Below are 19558 nucleotides of genomic sequence, written 5' to 3'. Positions count from 1 at the left end.
TATTTATTTATTTATTTATTTGTTTGTTTGTTTGTTTGTTTGTTTGTTTGTTTTAATTTTGGTAGGTTGTCCCAAACGTTATGGAGCTATGTACCTAAACGTTTAACCATCAGAGCCCCTCCTTCATTAGTTGCTTCCTTGTAAGCGTTTCCATAGTGATGACGCTTCAACATTGAAACGGTTCAGTAGTTACAGTTGAGTTGTGTTCTGCGGCTGGGTCACATGAACATTACGGATCTTCTTACTTACTTATCAAAGTGACGTTTATTGAATGGACAAACGATAAAGGTAAACGTTTGCGCGTGCTGGTTTCTCTTGCTGCTGCCTTTTCTTTTCTTATCCCGTAAACCTTAATCGCTACGGTTAGCTCAGTTATCGAAAGGTTAGTCAACAACCGTCATTTGTTTTATCTGTTTCCATTTTTTTAAGGATTATTGGCATTCGCCTCCTGGGCATTTCAATGTTCTAAAAGATGGATGGCTGGAAAAAACTTCCAGTCCTGCCACCAATTAAAGGGAGGTGGGAGCCGGATGAACTCGAAAGGATCATCACCAAGAAAAGAGAGATGGAGGAGGAGCAAGCAGTCGACGAGGAGAGGCTGAGACGACTAAGCAGCAAAATTGCGCAACAGCAAAATAAATCCCTCACAGTCTTGTAGGATTTTTCCCTTTCAATTATGATAATAATGTGAAGCTGTCAATGATCTATTCATGTGTTTAACGTGGGAATCATTCCAGGGTCTCCAGAGCTAAAAAAGAGATGGAAAAGTCCCAAAAAGAAGGAACTTGTCGACTTTCACCAGAACCCCAATTTCCCCCTTCGGTATTTTATTTCATTTTATATTATTTTATTTGATTGCCTTTGTTGGCATTTCTTGTATTGCTCTTAATTTTTTTTTATTTGCAAACATTGTGTCTTAATAACAGATTATTTTTCATGAATGACTTTACAGATGCTTAGTGAGGAGCGACAACACCTGGTATGTTGACATTACACAGTGGAATGCTGTTATAATAATAATGAGAGAAAAAAAGAGGCAACCCTTTTGTTCCTTTAGGGAGGGGGGGGGGGGGTCTGCTCTCTGTCTAATTTTGTGAATCGCTATTTGCAGAAAACATATAATTTTTTAAAGCATTGTGTGGAGAGCCGACCTGATGACTACAGCATGCCACAAGACTGGATGGACAATATTTTAGCCAGAGTCCCAGCTGAACTCACAGAGACACCAAAGCAAAAGGAACACAGAGAGGAGCTCTGCAACCTGGTCAGAGACGATTTCAAGAAAGTATTGGTCCAGTTTACAGGTAATGTTAGTTATCTGCTGTGTGTGAATGCTGGGCGGTACAAGTTTGTCTTAGAAAAAAAAATTCTAACTGCATTTTAAATTAGCTTCAATCTTCATTAATAATTATTAACGGGAGCCGGTTTAGCTCGTGCTGGTTTGCAGCACCTTCCGTCCGTGAAACCAGGGTTCGACTCCAGGCTGCTCCCTATTCCCTTCTCTACTTCTGTGCCAGTCCCAAGCCCAGTTGCTTTGAGAGGGTTGCGTCAGGAAGGGCATCCGGCGTAAAACACTGCCAAGTTACCATGCGACTCGTTTGCTGTGGCGACCCCTGATGGGAAAGCCGAAAGGGAAGCAGCTTCATTAATAATTTCCTTTAGGAAGTCTTGGGGAGCTGAATGCATATTTCCCCTTGTTCAGTTGTTTTTTTTTTTAGGATAATTTATTCCTTGAATAAAACAAGGTTGAATCTTTTTGTTAACCTATTATTTGCTAATTCCTTTTATGACTTCATTTACTGGTTGTCAGGCATTTTCTTTCAGCCAAAAACAGTTGGTTGAATAGCATTGGTGAAAAGTTACCAAAGCAAGCAAAAACAGTTTATTATTCTGTCTTGTCAGTTGACTCTGTGTTAAAGAATCCCCTGAGGGAAGAACAGAGCTTAGAAGACCAGGTGTTATCACAGCCAAGGTTGGTGTTCTTTTTTATGTGCACTCTAAAAACATTCAAATAATCTTTTTGTGCTAATCATTTGCGATTCATCTTTTGTAGAATCGTTGAGTTTTCCCAGCCAAGGTTTGATAGCTTTTTGAAAACCCGAAGCTGGATTGAAAAGAAGTTGTACATTGTTGAACCTGTAATGCAGGCTATTTTGGAAATTGGCATTACAACACTTTCCTCTCTGGTCCTTGTTAATCTTCCAGAGTACAGGTAAAAAAATAAATACAATTAAAAAAAAAAATAATGAAACTGCATAATAAATTTGTTTTTTTTTTTGCAAGGTATTATATATTTGATATTTCTCTTGCTGGCATAGAGTTTTAGGACCCATGGATTGCAAAAGTCTACAGAACAAACTCGTTTTGGAGTGTAAAAGGAAGGAAGACAGTGTCATGAATACCTGGTTCCCCCAGATCCTCAAGCTTTTCAACAATGAAAAGACACCAGAAAGCACTGGAGACCAGAAACAAGCATCCTTCTATAACTGTGCATCCACCCTCATTTCCAATCAGGTAAATACATACAAAATGTCTTTTGAAAAGAGGAGTTCTAACAGTTTTTGTTTATTATAGTAAAAAAAACAAACATAAATTGATCTAATTAAGTTGTACACTTACTCTAGGAATTTTAGACTGATTTTGAGAATAAATACAAAGTGGTCTACACTTGTACAGCACTTTTATTTACCTACTATTACTCAAAGGTTCTTAGACTGCTGCTCACGTATTGACTCCATGGACTGTATAAGACAACTGGACTGAGCGAGTGAGACGTCACCCATAGAAAATGTCTTACTTCTGGCTCCAGTGAAATGAAGCCAATTCAGTCACCATTTTTTTATACGGACGTTGCCATGTTGGAGGCAGATGACAGTGATTGGTCTGAGTAGGCCTGAGTCAATGTTTCTATGGCAACTGTTGCCAATCAGGAGTGAGCTTGTTTAAAGTCCACACTCTTTCCACTGAAAGTGGGCTCTGGAGAATCTGTCAAACACTGAGGTAAGGGTGAGCGGGTACCACTGAGACATCTGATTGGGCAGTTTATAACCTGAGACAAAAAAAGAAAAGAAAAAGAAAAAAATCATGATATTTAAGGTGTCAGAGCAAGAATTTTAATACAGAGAAATAGCATGACTGAGTCATAGCTGTTTATTTCTCAATAGAGGTCTATGGGATTTTGGCTTCCTGGAGCCAGCAGGTACTTCCAATTTGGAACGTGAAGGGGGAGGGATCACACAGTCCAGTTCTCTATATACGTCCAGTCACACACATATGGAAGAGTAGCCTTGCCACTTAACTCTACCAATTGAAGGATGAGGTTTGACGGTAGTGGATGCCACAAAATTTCAAATTTTCATTTATTTTGGTTTCCTTTTTGGATAATGAACCAACTTGCCAAAAATTTGAAATTTGGCACAGAATATTGTTTGGAGGGCCAGGATGAAAGAAAGCACCTACTAGCCCTCCATCAATCTTTTTAATGTTACATGTCTCTTTGACACGTACTGAAGAAACCAGACTTTTTTCAACCTTTTCTTAATGTGCTCAACTTTTTGCATTCAATGCAAAGATGCCCCAAGTTGATAGTTTTTTAAGGAAGTCCTTAAAGCAGATGTTTAAATAGTTTCTTTACTTAATCATTATGTCTCTGTCAAATAAATTTGACAAGCTTAAAATGCTGACAAATGTACAGCACTACCATTTACCAGTTAGAAATTTTACTGGCAACAATGCATCCCACCGAACTTTTGTCACCCAGTTTTGAGATTTTAACGACTTCTCAACCATCACTGCAGCTTACCAATAGCTCCTGTACTGAAACTGAAGATGGCATGGTCAAAAGGCTTCAAAGAACCCTTTCTGTTTTGGACAAAGTACATGCTGTACTCTGAGGATCATGTTCTTCATTTCCTCAGTGGATTCAACAGTATGCGGCCTGCCCTCCCCAAAAGAAATTCCATATAACCTGTCACATCAGCCACATAGTTTTCAGTACAGAAGCATCTCGAGGGAATGCGCATTTCCCATTATGAAAGTAGATCTCAGACTTTTAGTACAACTCAAAGAACTCTGCTGATGTAGAGTTTATCAGTTGAAGATTGAGTACTGAACTGTGGTTGGAGAGTGTGTGAACAGTAACCCAGTCATTTATTTTAAATGTCAACAAACAAAAGGGATGATTGTTGAATTTGTAAGAGATACTGAACTGGAAATTAAACACCTGAGTCTGTTGACTAAAAGAAAAATAGGACACAGCACACTGCTTTACGAGAAAGCTTTAATGTTCAAAATTCTTTCACAAGTTTGTGAAGAGGAGCGTGGTTTAATATGCAATCAGACTTAACATTTTATTTTCTGGCTCATCCAAATTTAACAGTTACAATTCTGCAGATATTAATGACGCCTTTTTGATGTGGGATAGATGGATAGATAGGCATGGTATGAGTAGTACAGTGTTATTTCAAATGTATATGCTGTCATATTGTATTTGGGCTCACGGATGTTTTCTTTTTTCACGTTCTTAGCTGAGATCAGTCCTTCATAAAGGTATAGAAGAGTTTGTCAGCGTGTTCGATCCGAGCCGACAACACTGCTTGCCAATCTTTCAAATGGCTTTGACGTTTGATGATGAAAAAATGGAAATGTATCCCACTCCCCGAGATGTGGAAAAATCGGTTCTGGAGATCCTAAATGTCATAACAAATACATTTCAGGTAAGTGTCCTTTACTTTGTGAGCTCTTTCAGTGTGTGTTCAAGTGTTTCTTGGACCAGCATTATCATCTGTATCACTGATTCGCAGAAAGTGCAGACTGTTCAGTCATGGTTGGGGCACGCTTCACCATCTTTTGTGAATGCCAAGGTGACTGGCGATTACTTTTTGTGGGCTCAGTCCACTGTCAAGAGTGCTGTCCTGAAAAACATGGAGGGACCTGGCAAACATTTCCAAAGCTATGGTACCAAAATCCTGTCGTTTCTCAACTGACATTTGTTTGGTAGATTACTAACAATTGTGTCTTATTTTATAGTTGACAGTTACAGTTGGCTTGTGAATGGAACTGCCCAGACTCAAGTTGACACATTTCTAAAAGAAGAGCACTCGTTTGAGGAGTATACCAAGGTGAGGAGTGATGACTTCAGTTAAAAGAAAAAAAGTCCTACTTATATTTTGTTGTGTTTAAAATTTTTAAATTGTTTCCTCATGCCTGACAATTTTAATTTTGATGCTTTTCAAAGAAAGTGGAGACATTCCACAATTTGGCAAAAGAGATCTCCAGCCTTCCACCAAAAGTCTACTTTACAATGGTCCAGCTGGACTGTGAGGAGCTGAAACAAGGGCTAACCAACAAAGCCAAAGCCTACGCTGACCTGCTTCTGGACAAACTGGCGATCAGACAGCGTGAGCAAAACTTACTGTAAGTCACTTACTGTAGCACGTGTTTCTGAGTTTAAAACATGTTCAGATTTTAACCAGATAATATTTTGTTTTTGCAAAGGATTTGTTCTGAATTTGAAGCCATCAAACAGAAGGTTCTGGACATTCCAAAGAACACAGAAGAAATTGCTCAGATGGAAAAATACATTGATTTTACCAAGAAAAATATTGTTCCAGAGTTAAACAATGAAGTGAAGGTGAAATACTTGACTTGTTATTTTTCCTTTATCTCACACAGAAATATGGCAAATATAGCATAACTTAATACACAATATACTCTGACAGGAAGCCAACAGCCACATCATCTACCTGTTGGAAACCCATGTTGCTAAGTCAGAAGACATCAAGTTAAACTCTACAGTTTATCTCTGGCCACACAACATCCTCCTTGCATTTGAACAGAGTGAAGAGGTCAGGTTTTTGTGCCTACTTTCAACAGCTTTCATTATTTTGGCAGTCATTGGATTTAGAATGTTTTATTGTTCTACAGGTGTTGCAGAGTTCCAGACAGAAAGAAGAGAAAGAGCTGATAGCCAGAAGAGAGAGATTGACTGTGCAGCTAGAGAAGTTGGAACATAACATAAAAACATTTCCTCTCTATTCAGAGTTAGGTTTGATCCAGGAGGTAAGAACTCTTAAAGTAGGATTTCTTTGTTTGGACTGAGAACTTGTTTAAATCACTCTGTGAGCAGTGATGAGTACAAATAAGAAGATTAGAATGAACAGAATACAGAATTAGATTATACGTTTTTTCCTTCCATATTCTAAAAACATTAATGTTAGGCTGATCTTATATTCAAAAGTGTTATTGTGCATGTAGGTTAAAATCTCGTCTCTCTTTCTTACGGTGGGCCTGAATTGCAAAATTTCCAACAAATCACTTGATACAAAAATATTTTTAAGATCACGACAACAATTAAAAAAAAAACAGTTAAAAAGTAGAATTACATTTTGGAGAGAAAAAAAATTAAAAAAACCAAAACTTAAAGAACAAAAATGAATGAATTTCCAGAAAACAAAAATAAATATTAAAAAATGCAAACATTTCAGAAAACAAAATTAATTTCCAGAAAAGAAAATGAAATATTAAAAAATGAAAACATTTCAGAAAAAAAATGAAATATATATAACAATTTAGAAAACAGAATTAATTTCCAGAAAACAAAATGAAATGTTCAAAAATGAAAAACATTTCCAAACCGGAAGAAGCAGGTACTATGGGACAACGCTGATTGGATGATGATGTTTGTCAATCATTTGAATTGAACGTTAATTTAAATGAAGCGATACTGGAATTTATCATCCACACAACAATGTACCATAATTTTCCACGTACTTGCCATTTACATATTAAATCAAAAATGCTGCAAACGGATAACGAAGGTTTAAATTCTTTTTTTAATATTTCGTCTGAAGCAGAACGGTCACCTGGAAGTACTTTGTGTGGATGACGTCCGTTCTACAGGTAAACAATAAAAGGGACAAGACGAAAGGATAAAACGTTAACTCAAACGTTAATCTTCGAATGTGTAGCGGATGTGTTGAAAAAGCACACACAGAAATATCAACACCAACTAGGTTTACAAATGTTCCCAAATGTCTGTGAGAGGATTCTGTCTGAAGCAGCAGCTGTGAAGAAACGGGTGTTAAAGACACACATCAGGAAATGCAGTCCCGTCATCCACAGATAAGGTATGGAGGCACGTTTGTTTGATCTAATTACGCAGTTATGCAGCGTTAAACATGATTTCTAGGTGGGTGTTTACAGACAGATTCAAGATCCTTCAGTCATGAGTTAGTGACAGGTTACCTCATCAGTTGGAGTTGGAGAGGGGGGTCACGTGGGCAGGATTCTCAGACAGGTGTACCCGCCGCATAATCAGCTAAGCTGTCAGGTAAACTGAAGCAGTTTGTATCTCAGAAAAATATTTATGAATGCTTCTTATTCACACTTAATAGGATCTGTGACTTGAGTCTGTCAGTGCACAGAAACATGACAGTAAATGACTGCATGTGCACATCATCAGACATGTCCAGGTGTGTAACTAACAGTGGCAAAGTCTGTAGTCTAAAAAAAAATCTTTAAAAAACATTTTAGATTTTCAGGCAGAGAAGGAATACCAACGTGTTTTAAAATGTATTTTTATAAGACTGAAATGTATTTTAATCTGAGTATGGGGTTTTGACCCCTCCCTAATGAATTTCTGGTATAACCTGTTTTTTCCTCATTTTGATGAATGTGACTTTTTCCAGAACGTAAGATGAACAGCAGCTGATGGTTTTCTGTCAGGGTTTTTATTTATTCATTTATTTCTGTCAGGGATTTCAGTGGAGCTGGAGTCCAGTGCAGACGAAGCTGTAAGCATATACGAGCAGGAACTGGGGTCCCTTACCCGGATGTTTTCCTCTGGAGAGGATCTGTTCTCAACAGATGTGATGTTGAGCAGCAATGTGGACACACATTTTGATACAGTTGTTAACCACAAGCAGACTTTTCCCAGATGCATTTTTTCCTCTAATAAATGTGACTGACAGGTACCCTGAGTAAATGCTGATTGTAAACATAACATTTGATTGAATGCATGAAGAAGCCCATAAAGTAAAATCCACAACTGTTTCTTTGTTTCTGTTAGTGAAAAACGTATTCCTGTTAAGTTTTTAATAAATACACTGCATTGCTATGAAACAATTTTGTTTATTTTCATATCCATTATTACAATCCTCACGTCAGCATTCAGTTTTTTTCATAGACAAACATTTCTAAACAACAGCTTTGACAATCAAACATCAACTTTGTTAATAAAGCTTTAAAACCTAAAATGGTAAACATGGAACAACTCCTTCAACTGCGGTTTTGCTCAAAAGGAACATTAAGTTGTTTGGAGTTGTACAAGTGTTTGATGCGATTCTTTATAAATTTGGTTTTCCAGATCATCAGCCCGACGCTAAAGGCAGGAATCATGGCTCGTCTTTCACTCCCCAATGCATTCTTTACAACCAATCAGGCCTATGCAGCAGTTTAGACATTTTTTTTCCAAAGGACCTGCAATTAAAAAAGTTAGATATTATGGTCAAATAATATTTAATGATTACATTGCACATAAATCATGGTGATTTGCCTGTATACTGCATGGTGAAATGAATGACTTTAGTTTAGTTTTCTTTTATTCCCAAGTAGAACTGCCATCTTTCTTTTGCAGCACAAACTTTTTTGGAACTTTGCTTCTAGTAACTTCACTTCAATTAAGTATTTTATGAACTTATAAAGTTCATAATTTAAGTGTCAGTTTATGTATAGCCATGGTTCAAAAATAAACAATGCACTTTAATGATATTACTGTATAAATCCCAGAATCAGGCTGGCTAGGAGCAGCTTCTGTCATGTTAGCATCGAAAACGGCTAATCATGTGAAGACAGTTCGTCGACATCTGGTTCCTTATGCGGACGCGCAAGTTTTTTATTTTTTTTAAAGCAACAATTATCTTATCAAAGTAGCACCAAAATTAACATTCTCAGAGACATGTTGTTTGGACGATAAAATCCAGCATCGCTTCATTTAAAATACCGTAACGACCCAGATGGTACGTCACTATAGCCGAACTACTCATGAAGTGGCTTCATTAGAGAACTATCCATGTCCAATTCACCGCACGATCCCGAGCAGTATAAGAGGAGAAGAAGTAGGCAATGCAGCAAAATACCTTTTCAGCATCAATGCCCAATTATTTGAACATACACAAACAGCCTAACAGCATGGATGTCACTTCTGCTTCCAGCCCTCTCACTCATGGTTTTCCCCCATGATTCCCCCCTTCCCATGAGTCTTAGGGGCTGAAGGCGGGGCTAACCCCCAGGTCGCTACAATACTCAGTTCAAATGATTGACAATCATCATCCAATCAGAGTTTTTCCATAGTACCGACCTCTTCCGGTTTGGAAATTAATTTGAATTTTTTTTAATATTTCATTTTGTTTTCTGAAATGTTTTCATTTTTTAATATTTCATTTTGTTTTCTGGAAATTAGTTTTGTTTTCTGAAATGTTTTTTCAAGTTTTGGTTTCTGAAATTTTGTTTTCTTTTCCAAAAGGTAATTGTACTTTTTAACCTTTTTTTTTTTTTTTGTAATTGTCGTGATCTTAAAAATGTTTTTCTATCGAGGGATTTGTTGGATGATTTGCACTTCAGGGCCACCGTACTTTCTGGCCTTGTTAGAATGGCAACAAGTCCAACGTTTTTTGACAGTGACAGACCGGTATGCCTTAAATAACATGATAAAAGTTTATTAGATGATACTGTTTGGAAAATGACAGATTAGGTACACCTGAAAAATGCAAATGTTTTTTTTTTTTTGTAATCTGTTGTAATAAATAAATAAATTAAACAACATCTAATTTAAATTGCTCTGAAGGGACTCTAAAATTGCCCCAGAAGGCTCAGGTGAATTCTCATTGTGAGAAAACTCTTCAAACTATAAGCTTCACAAAAATGATTGTGAAAAGCAACAACCAGGTGGATTATGCAATCTGCCATGTGTTAAACTAAAGGTGGGATTTTTGCTGAGAAACAACTGTTGTTTCCAAATTATTTCAGCACCAAGACATCAAAAGATTTCCAAACAATCCTGCAAACTGATAACGTTTTTAAGATAGCTCAAAATTAAACTGCAATCTTACTTTTACTAAATCAACAGGCTACAACCCAGCACACATCAGAACTTTCTTATTTGTTAATTTCAGAATGCTTATATCACTGCATTTTCCTTGTGCAATGCAATTGTGTAAGGCTATTATATTTACATTCCTTGTGTATCTGGAGGTGGCAAGTTTCTTCTAAAAGAATGTGTTTGTAGAAATAATAACTTTAACATAATGGCTTTCATCAATAGTACATTGCAGATGTCAGAACTACAGGAAAACGTCTTCAGGAGGCTGAAGAAAATATTGTCGGCATTAATAAAGAAGAGGCTTTCTATAAATGGGAGATAACATGTTACCCAGAAGTGAAGGCCATGAAAGAGCAAATGGAGCCATACCAGAAGGTTTTTGAATGTATCCTGAAGTGGCAGCACACAGAGAGCAGGTTTGAATTTTCATTTCATTTGTGTTGAGCTTCAATTTTCCTTTTTTTCTATTCAGTTTTTTCTTTTCTTTTTTTAGTATTAATTTAACTTTTCACACTCTTTTGAAAAGGTGGATGGATGGTTCCTTCTTGGACTTAAATGGGGAAACCATGGAAACTCAAGTAGATGAGTTCTATCGGGAGATCTACAAGATGTTGAAGTTTTTCCAACAGAAGCAGAGTAAAGCTGCTCAGGAAGTGGCAAAGACTTATGGGAAAGCAGAAGGTCAACCAGATGAGAAGAATTCAAGCAAGCAGGAGTGTCCCACAGTTAATTTGTGCTCCATTGTAATAGAACAGATCCAAAAATTCAAGGTATTTTATCTCGTAAAATAATTCAGCATTTATGAAGCAAACGAAGGTTTGTTCAAGGAAAATCAGTCACATAGATGATGCTTGTCTTATAGGACTATATTCCTGTAGTGTCCATTCTCTGCAACCCAGGTCTTAGAGGGCGTCACTGGGAAAAGATGTCTCAGATAGCGGGGTTTGACCTCACCCCCAATTTTGGTACATCACTACGGAAACTTTTACAACTGAAACTGGAACCTTTCCTGGAGGAGTTTGAGACAATCAGTGTTGCTGCTAGCAAAGTATGATTTCTGACAATATTTAATTTGTTCCAAGAAGGTTGTATTTAAAGTATTACACAACTACTTTCTTTTTTTCTGCAGGAGTTTTCTCTGGAGAAGGCTATGCAAACCATGACACAGGTGTGGGATGGTGTTTCTTTCCATCATCAGCCTCACAAGGATACTGGAGTTTCCATCTTCACTGCCTTGGATGATATTCAGATGATGCTGGATGACCAGATTGTGAAAACTCAAACCATGATGGGCTCACCGTTTGTCAAGCCTTTTCAAAGCGAAATGAAGGTAAGATTACATTTTAATAACACTTTGAATGTTAAATTACAATAGATTGATGTGTAATTGATGTTAATGTTAGCATTGAGCTTCAGTCAAGGATATTATGTTGAATCTATCCAGGGTGAGATCCTAATAATGTCTCATTTTTGGTTCATAGCAGTGGGAGGAGCGTCTGCTTCATATTCAAGAATCCATTGATGAATGGTTGAAATTGCAGGCCCAGTGGCTTTACCTGGAGCCGATATTTTCATCTCAGGACATCATGCAACAGATTCCTGAGGAGGGAAGACTTTTCCAAACTGTTGACAGAAACTGGAGAGAGATCATGGGTCATTGTGTAAAGGACTCAAAGGTAAAAGAAACACAGAACTCATTTGCTAATGTTAAAAACAAAATTAAACCGATGGAAACAAATCCTTCAGTTTTTGTTCTCTTGGTGTCATGTCATGATTGTTTATTATTAACAGGTTTTGCAAGCAACCTCACTTCCTGGTTTACTGGAAAGACTGCAAGACTCCAATGCCCTTCTTGAAAAAATCATGAAAGGTCTGAACGCCTATTTGGAAAAGAAACGTCTATTTTTTCCAAGGTGAACAAATTCATTTCTTTTGCAGTTCCTTGTCAAACTTTTACGTTTCTTCAATAGAACCACAGACCTTAATAGTAGCTGCATGCTCTGCATTCAGATTCTTCTTTTTGTCCAACGATGAAATGCTCGAGATTCTTTCGGAGACCAAAGATCCTCTACGTGTTCAGCCTCATCTGAAGAAATGCTTCGAGGGCATTGCCAAACTTGACTTCTTACCCAATCTGGATATCCAGGCAAGGCAGTCACATATTTTGCTACTGACATTGTTTGGTGCTGGATTTTTCCAGCTTAAATTAGCATGCACACATTTCCTACTCAGGCCATGTACAGCAGTGAAGGAGAGCGTGTAGAGCTGATCCAAAACATCTCCACATCCGAAGCCAATGGAGCCGTGGAGAAGTGGCTCCTTCAGCTGGAGGATGGGATGATTTCCAGTGTAAGGGATATAATAGATCGCTCCAGGGTGGTAAGAAAACGTTTCTGGATACCTTAATAATACATAGTTTTATAGGTCTATTTCTAATTTTTTGTGCATTTTGCTTTGTGATCATGTTTTTCAAATATTTTGAAAGTTATTTTGTCTTGTGTAATGTTATATGTTGTGCTGCACCTTTCAATGGACAGGCCTATGAAAAGACTGCCAGGAACCAGTGGGTCAAGGAATGGCCAGGACAGGTGGTGCTCTGCACCTCACAGATTTTTTGGACTTTGGAGGTTCACAAGGCCCTTGAGACAGGAACCAAAGTATGAATTTTGTCAATGCTTTCTGCACAATTCTTAAAAAGCAATGTAATTTCTTTCTTAAAAAGGGTTGATGCTTTTTAATGTTACAGCATTATTACAAACTTACTTAAGAATATTTAAATTAATCATTGCATTACTGAATTCAGTAATAAGTTACAAAGTATTGACTCTCTTTAAATGAACAGTCTCTGATTATTTCTGTTTATGCAGATGAATGCTTGCTATTTTCAGCCCTAATTTAAATATCAAATGTGTTTTTGATCCCTGTAGGGTTTAAAAAAGTACTATCAACAACTTCAAAATCAACTAAATGAAATTGTAGAACTGGTGAGAGGAGAACTGCCTAAACAGACGAGGACTACTCTTGGAGCTCTGGTAACAATTGATGTCCATGCCAGGGATGTAGTCAAGGACCTCATCGAGAAAGGTACTTACTGTGTTAAGCTGTTTTTTAAGCCTAATGATGCACAGCACTCACGGAAAGTGCACGTTGTTTACATGTAAATGCCTGTTTTTTAGATGTATCAGATGAAACTGACTTCGAGTGGCTAGCTCAGCTTCGCTATTACTGGATGAATGACAATGTTCGAGTCCACATAATAAACTGTGATGTAAAATATGCCTATGAGTACCTGGGAAATTCACCTCGTCTAGTGATCACTCCTCTGACAGACAGATGCTACAGAACTCTGGTAAAAACATTTGTTCACATGCTTAATCCTCTCTCTGGGACGGTACTGAGTAGTGTAAAGTGTCCCACCTTTTCAGATTGGAGCATTCCACCTGAATTTAGGTGGTGCTCCGGAGGGTCCGGCTGGGACAGGAAAGACAGAGACCACCAAAGACCTGGCCAAAGCCCTTGCTGTTCAGTGTGTGGTCTTCAACTGTTCCGATGGACTGGATTATCTCGCAATGGGAAAAGTAAACAAAATAATTAAATGGATAAAACAACCTTTTTGATTGTTGTGTCATTGCTTGTACCAGTAATTTTAATGTACCATAACTCTCAGTTTTTTAAAGGTCTAGCTTCATCTGGAGCCTGGGCATGCTTTGATGAATTCAATCGCATTGAGCTGGAGGTCCTATCTGTAGTGGCCCAACAGGTTCTCTGCATTCAGAGGGCCATCATGCACAAACTGGAGTACTTTGACTTTGAAGGGACTATGCTCAAACTAAATCCCAACTGCTTTGTGTCCATCACAATGAATCCTGGCTATGCTGGACGTTCAGAACTCCCAGACAACCTCAAGGTATGAGGAGATAGCACAGCATTTACAGTTTTTTGGGGGGGATATTTTGTACATTTTAATGCTTTGTACAGTTGAATTTTTTTATTTAGTATTTATTGTAATATTGTATTGATTTGTAAACACTTAGAATAATCTTGGTGTAATTTCTTTGAGATGTACTAAATTGTGTCACCATTTTGTTTATCCTGTGTGTTCCTGTTCAGGTCTTGTTCCGCACCGTGGCCATGATGGTTCCAAACTACGCTCTAATAGCAGAGATTTCTCTGTATTCATATGGCTTCCTCAATGCCAAACCACTGTCAGCCAAAATTGTGATGACCTACAGGCTTTGCTCAGAACAGCTCTCTTCACAGTTCCACTATGATTACGGCATGAGGGCTGTCAAAGCAGTACTTCTGGCTGCAGGGAACCTCAAACTCAAGTTTCCGAATGAGAATGAAGACATCCTGGTAATTGTACTGAAAGGAATTCATTTGTTATTAGATGTATTTCTTCATTGTAAACCTTTCTACCCTGTTATTGGATGCAGCTCCTGAGATCCATAAAGGATGTTAATGAGCCCAAGTTTCTGTCCCATGATATCCCCCTGTTTAACGGAATCACCAGTGACTTATTCCCAGGCGTCTCCCTTCCTGTGGCTGACTATAAGGTTGGATATCCTGACATATTTGTTTACACTAATTTCAGAAACGCTGTGAATTTTTTTTTACTTTTTAAAACCTTTTCTTTAAACCTGTTTGACTTTCATATTCCTGTCAGCTTTTCTTAGAGGCTGCTGAAGAGTGCTGCAAAATTCACAATGTCCAGCCAACAAAGGTCTTCACAGATAAGCTGATCCAGACATATGAGATGATGATTGTAAGGCATGGGTATGTCATCCTTTAGATTTCTTTTTGTCTTATATTGTGTCCTGTTACTTACAAATCTGATTGTGCTCACATGACTGAAATATGATATTTATTTAGAGCATGCAAAGAAAAATACATATATATATATATATATATATACCAACATATATTTTTATAGGTTTATGTTGGTGGGAGAATCTTTTGCTGGAAAAACCAAGGTACTGCACGTTCTGGCTGATACTCTTAGCTTAATGAATGAGAGAGGACATGGTGAGGAAGAGAAGGTCATCTTCAGGACACTGAATCCGAAGTCCATTACCATGGGACAACTCTTTGGACAGTTTGACCTTGTTTCCCATGAGGTAGACATATTAGAACTAGCTTTAAATACTGTGGACAATTAATACTCTGAGACAGCTAATGTCTTTTTTTTTTTCTTTTTTTCTTATGATTGGGTGTCTCTCTTTACTCTATAAGTGGACAGATGGAGTTGTAGCAAATACTTTTCGTGAGTTTGCATTGGCTGAAACGCCTGACCGCAAGTGGGTGGTGTTTGATGGTCCCATTGATACACTGTGGATTGAAAGTATGAACACTGTCCTGGATGACAACAAAAAGGTAAATAACATAAAAAAATAGAAACATATTTTGCTTTTACTAATACAAATGTTAATATGATATTGTTTTGTGTCACTCAATCTGCAGTTGTGCCTGATGAGTGGGGAGATAATTCAGATGTCCAATCAGATGAGTCTAATATTTGAAGCCAATGATTTGTCACAAGCTTCTGTGAGTTATAATGTTGAATTTGGATTTTTTTCAATCAATGGTTCTGTCATAAAACTCATTTTTGTCCTTTTTTTATCAGTACTGTTTGAATATTACTCAGTTCCCCTGAAATTCTAAATGATTCAGTGTGCAACACAATGATTTCAGATCCATTGAAAGGCTACAAGCATTATTTTCTTGTTTTCCTTATTTTTTTAAATTGGCCCCTTAAAGTAAAAGACACAACTTTTCATTCTTTTGAGGGGCTTTTTGTGTCATTGCAGCCTGCCACAGTCAGCCGATGTGGCATGATCTACATGGAACCATCTCAGCTTGGCTGGAAGCCTTTAGTTATCTCCTGGATAAACACGCTTCCCGATCCTCTGCAGAGCCCAGATAATCGTTCCCTCATACTGGATCTCTTTCACTGGCTTATTCCACCCTCCCTTCAAATGCTGCGCAGGCACTGCAGAGTAAGAGACTCCCTAGTTTCAGATCAATCAAAGCATTTTTAGATGTGCAACTCAAGTTAAAAAGAAAGAATGGACAACATTGGCAAGTTAAAAAAAATAAGTAAAAACCTTTAAAGAAGTATTGTGCTCCAAACAGAGCTCGTTTTAGAATTTTATTTTCTTTCTTTACTTTTATCCATGTTTTTTTTTTCACTCTCACTGAAAACAGATCTAAAATGCAAAGCAGTATACGGTATTTACTTTTTACAGAATTCCTCTGCCAAGCAAATACTTGGTTTGTTCAACATCTGTGGCTACATTGTTTTATGCAAAACAGGGTTTAAAATGAATCATCTTTTTCTCAATAATGTAGCATCCTAAAGGAAGCACACAATTTATACTAAAATTATTTTTTAGCTGTCAGAGTCCTCTTCCTTTCAGAAAACATATTATTTCTAAATGTAACAATGTTGTACTGCTTGACAAAGATTGTTCAAAGTAATCCCTAAATTTTATTTATTTTTTTTGTGCACCATGACTGATTTCAGATTTTAATGGATGTGACTTTGTTTACAGGAAGTTGTCCCTACAACCAACAGCCACACAGTGGTGGCGCTCTGCCGATTGTTCAAAATGATTCTTGATGAACCGGTGAAAACAGGACCGGATGACGAAAGTATTCGCACTTGGATCATGGTAAAAAAGAGGCAGTTTCTTTAAAAGTATTTGATTTTTAAAACCTAATTTATACCAAATATTAGGTTGGATTTGAATGTATCAAAGAGTAAAAATCCTCTAAATACTAGGATATTTCTATTCACTGAAAGCATAGAAAGCTCCTTCTCTTTTGTTTTGGGTTATAGGCGGCCTTTGCTTCCTCCCTGGTGTGGTCTGTGGGTGGCTGCTGTGATACAGATAGCAGAGAAAAGTTTAATGACTTCATCAGACAAACAGTTTCAGGAAAAAACAAAGAACATCCAATCCCTGAAACAATAGAAAGATGGGAGTGTCCAATAAATGAGAAAGGCCTGGTGTATGACTACTTTTATGAGGTATGATTCAAGTACATCACTTTAAAAAAATTCACTGGCATTCAATCCTTACATCATGATTCAATCTTTGCTACAGTTTAAAGAAAAAGGCAGATGGATCCATTGGAATGACACTATTGAGAACATTAACCTCGGAGAAATAAACACTAAAGGGCAAGAGATCATTGTGCCCACCATAGACACAGTTCGCTACACATACCTAATGGATCTCTGCATCAGCCAAGGAACGTAAGTTTTCCCATAAGTAGGTTTGTATTGAAACTTATGTGCACAGTTTGTGTCATTCCTCTGTAAGTGATGTTTTAGATTTGTGGTTGTTCTGTACTTATAATATATTCTCTTTTTTATTATTTCACATGGTTTATTTGTTTGTGTTGAACAGTCCTCTCCTGTTTGTTGGTCCTACTGGTACTGGGAAGTCGGTGTACGTTAAGGACAAACTGCTGAACAACCTGGACAAAGATTGCTACCTCCCATTTTTTATCAACTTTTCTGCCCACACAAGTGCAAACCAGACTCAGGTCAGTGCTTCCGGGGTTGAATATGGAAATCTTGAACCACATAGGAATATATTAAATTGATATATTCTAAAACCTTACATAACGAATGAGGATCTTTTTTAGTTTTTATCAGACAAATGTAAAGTTAAAGAGATGTTGTTTATCTTCACATGCTGATTGTGATGGGCGTAACCCTGTCAAATTAATTTGTCAGATCTGTCCAAATGCCCACACCCCCTCTTTCTGGTTGTGGTTTTTGCAGTGGGTGACTCTGTGGATGCCTTCTCATACGAGTCTGTTTGTTATAGTTTGTTATAGTTTATAGTGTGATTGATTATGTCGCACATTAAATTTGGTGGTCTCTTTTTCTTTGGTTCTTGTGTCTGATGTACTGTAAGCTTTCAAAGTTAAATACATCTTCATCCTTACTTTTGTCTGTTCAATAAAACAAAACTCACTCATACACATGAAAGACAAGAAACAGCTTTATTTCCCTGTCAAATAAGATATTAACAAACATTTATATATTAACTTTTCTGTCGCGTGTTCCAGAATATCATTATGTCCAAGATGGATAAGCGAAGAAAAGGGGTGTTTGGTCCTCCTTTGGGAAAAAGGTATGTCCTGTTTGTGGATGACCTGAACATGCCTGCCCGGGAACAGTTTGGAGCACAGCCTCCTGTAGAACTCTTACGACAGTTCTTGGACCATGGACACTGGTGAGCCACCCGTTTTCTAAGGCCAACTGAAAATATCGCATGCAAGGATGTAATAAAAAGTATTCTGACAATGTCAGTATGAGAAGAAAAACAAAGCTTTTTGTTGAGGTGAGAATGCTTTGTCACCACAGGTACGACCTGAAGGACACCTCCAAAATCAGCCTTGTGGATGTTCAGTTCATCGCAGCGATGGGTCCCCCTGGTGGTGGAAGGAATGCTGTAACTTCCCGATTCCTTCGGCACCTCAACATTATAAGCATAAATCCTTTCAGTGATGACACCATGGTTCACATTTTCTCGAGTATTGTGGCCTTTTCTATGAAGAAAAATTTGTTCTCACCTGAGTTTGTCATTGTGGGCAACCAGATAGTCACAGCCATGATGGAAGTGAGTTCTTCTAAAATATACAATCACCGTGTAATAACTGTGCTTTAGGCTGAAATGTTATTTATACAAAGTTATGAACCTGTAACTCTTTTTTTTTAGTATCTTGACAGTTATTACCTACATTTTCTTTCTTGAAGGTGTATAAGAAAGCCATGGCGAATCTGCTTCCGACTCCAGCGAAGTCTCATTACACCTTCAACCTACGGGACTTCTCGCGTGTCATCCAAGGCTGCCTGCTGCTAAAGAAGGGGTCTCTGGAGGGCAAACAAACACTGATTCGACTGTTTGTCCACGAGGTCTATCGTGTGTACCATGACCGCCTGGTGGATGACGAAGACAGAACATGGCTCTACCAACTAATGAACAGCATAGTGAAAGATCACTTCAATGTGCCATTTGACCAAGTTTTTGGACAACTGAAGCAAGGCGACAAAGTAAAGCCCATGCAACTTTCCTTGAAATGGAGTCACATGTCACATGTCTGATTTTATCTAAGTAGTAGATGCTCTAATTAAAAAAAGGTTCTATTACATTATGCCATGCAGAAAATACTAGTTTTATTTTATGTTTTTATTTTAAAGAATTTAGGCAATATGAATAGTAAGATTACAATAATGTTCTTATGAACCTTTCTTTTTAAGCTGGAAGAGAAAGATATGCAAAATCTTCTGTTTGGAGACTACATGAACCCGGACCTGGAGGGGGATGAACGTTTGTACACAGAGGTGCCCTCAATTGAAACCTTTGCCGAGGTGGTCAAATCGTGCCTTGAAGAGTACAACCAGATGCACAAAAATCGGATGAATCTTGTCATCTTTAGGTGAAT

The 19558-nt window shown here is 37.7% G+C and overlaps 1 protein-coding gene and 1 long non-coding RNA gene across 3 annotated transcripts in view; both read left to right on the top strand.

Annotated features, from left to right (window-relative positions):
- Positions 1-151: 151 nt before the first annotated feature.
- Positions 152-19558, top strand: part of dnah12 (dynein, axonemal, heavy chain 12) — a 29078-nt gene continuing 9671 nt past the window's right edge. For both annotated transcript variants that reach the window (XM_023956676.2, XM_078950531.1), the window contains exons 1-43: positions 152-288; positions 430-654; positions 738-822; positions 953-979; positions 1112-1304; positions 1903-1972; positions 2054-2212; positions 2319-2514; positions 4527-4715; positions 4803-4956; positions 5029-5120; positions 5237-5415; positions 5497-5632; positions 5721-5846; positions 5926-6060; positions 10322-10515; positions 10626-10869; positions 10962-11147; positions 11229-11429; positions 11581-11775; positions 11891-12012; positions 12110-12245; positions 12332-12478; positions 12637-12756; positions 13027-13183; positions 13276-13448; positions 13525-13677; positions 13767-14006; positions 14210-14455; positions 14536-14655; positions 14766-14875; positions 15033-15216; positions 15332-15472; positions 15560-15643; positions 15907-16095; positions 16651-16770; positions 16938-17126; positions 17203-17354; positions 17509-17647; positions 18179-18345; positions 18477-18732; positions 18870-19166; positions 19374-19552. In XM_023956676.2, coding sequence (XP_023812444.1) covers positions 473-654; positions 738-822; positions 953-979; positions 1112-1304; positions 1903-1972; positions 2054-2212; positions 2319-2514; positions 4527-4715; positions 4803-4956; positions 5029-5120; positions 5237-5415; positions 5497-5632; positions 5721-5846; positions 5926-6060; positions 10322-10515; positions 10626-10869; positions 10962-11147; positions 11229-11429; positions 11581-11775; positions 11891-12012; positions 12110-12245; positions 12332-12478; positions 12637-12756; positions 13027-13183; positions 13276-13448; positions 13525-13677; positions 13767-14006; positions 14210-14455; positions 14536-14655; positions 14766-14875; positions 15033-15216; positions 15332-15472; positions 15560-15643; positions 15907-16095; positions 16651-16770; positions 16938-17126; positions 17203-17354; positions 17509-17647; positions 18179-18345; positions 18477-18732; positions 18870-19166; positions 19374-19552 — 6764 coding nt within the window. In that variant the 5' untranslated portion in view covers positions 152-288; positions 430-472. The remainder of the gene's footprint in view (positions 289-429; positions 655-737; positions 823-952; positions 980-1111; positions 1305-1902; positions 1973-2053; positions 2213-2318; positions 2515-4526; positions 4716-4802; positions 4957-5028; positions 5121-5236; positions 5416-5496; positions 5633-5720; positions 5847-5925; positions 6061-10321; positions 10516-10625; positions 10870-10961; positions 11148-11228; positions 11430-11580; positions 11776-11890; positions 12013-12109; positions 12246-12331; positions 12479-12636; positions 12757-13026; positions 13184-13275; positions 13449-13524; positions 13678-13766; positions 14007-14209; positions 14456-14535; positions 14656-14765; positions 14876-15032; positions 15217-15331; positions 15473-15559; positions 15644-15906; positions 16096-16650; positions 16771-16937; positions 17127-17202; positions 17355-17508; positions 17648-18178; positions 18346-18476; positions 18733-18869; positions 19167-19373; positions 19553-19558) is intronic.
- LOC144994092 (uncharacterized) lies at positions 7190-7973 on the top strand. The gene is made up of 2 exons (XR_013657500.1): positions 7190-7330; positions 7756-7973. It is a non-coding gene; the product is annotated as an uncharacterized LOC144994092 (long non-coding RNA).

Source organism: Oryzias latipes, chromosome 7, assembly GCF_053564925.1.
Source record: "Oryzias latipes strain Hd-rR chromosome 7, Olatipes_Hd-rR_3.1".
Taxonomy (NCBI): Eukaryota; Metazoa; Chordata; class Actinopteri; order Beloniformes; family Adrianichthyidae; genus Oryzias; species Oryzias latipes.
Note: the sequence above shows the minus strand (reverse complement) of the source record. Positions and strands in the feature narration are given on the sequence as shown.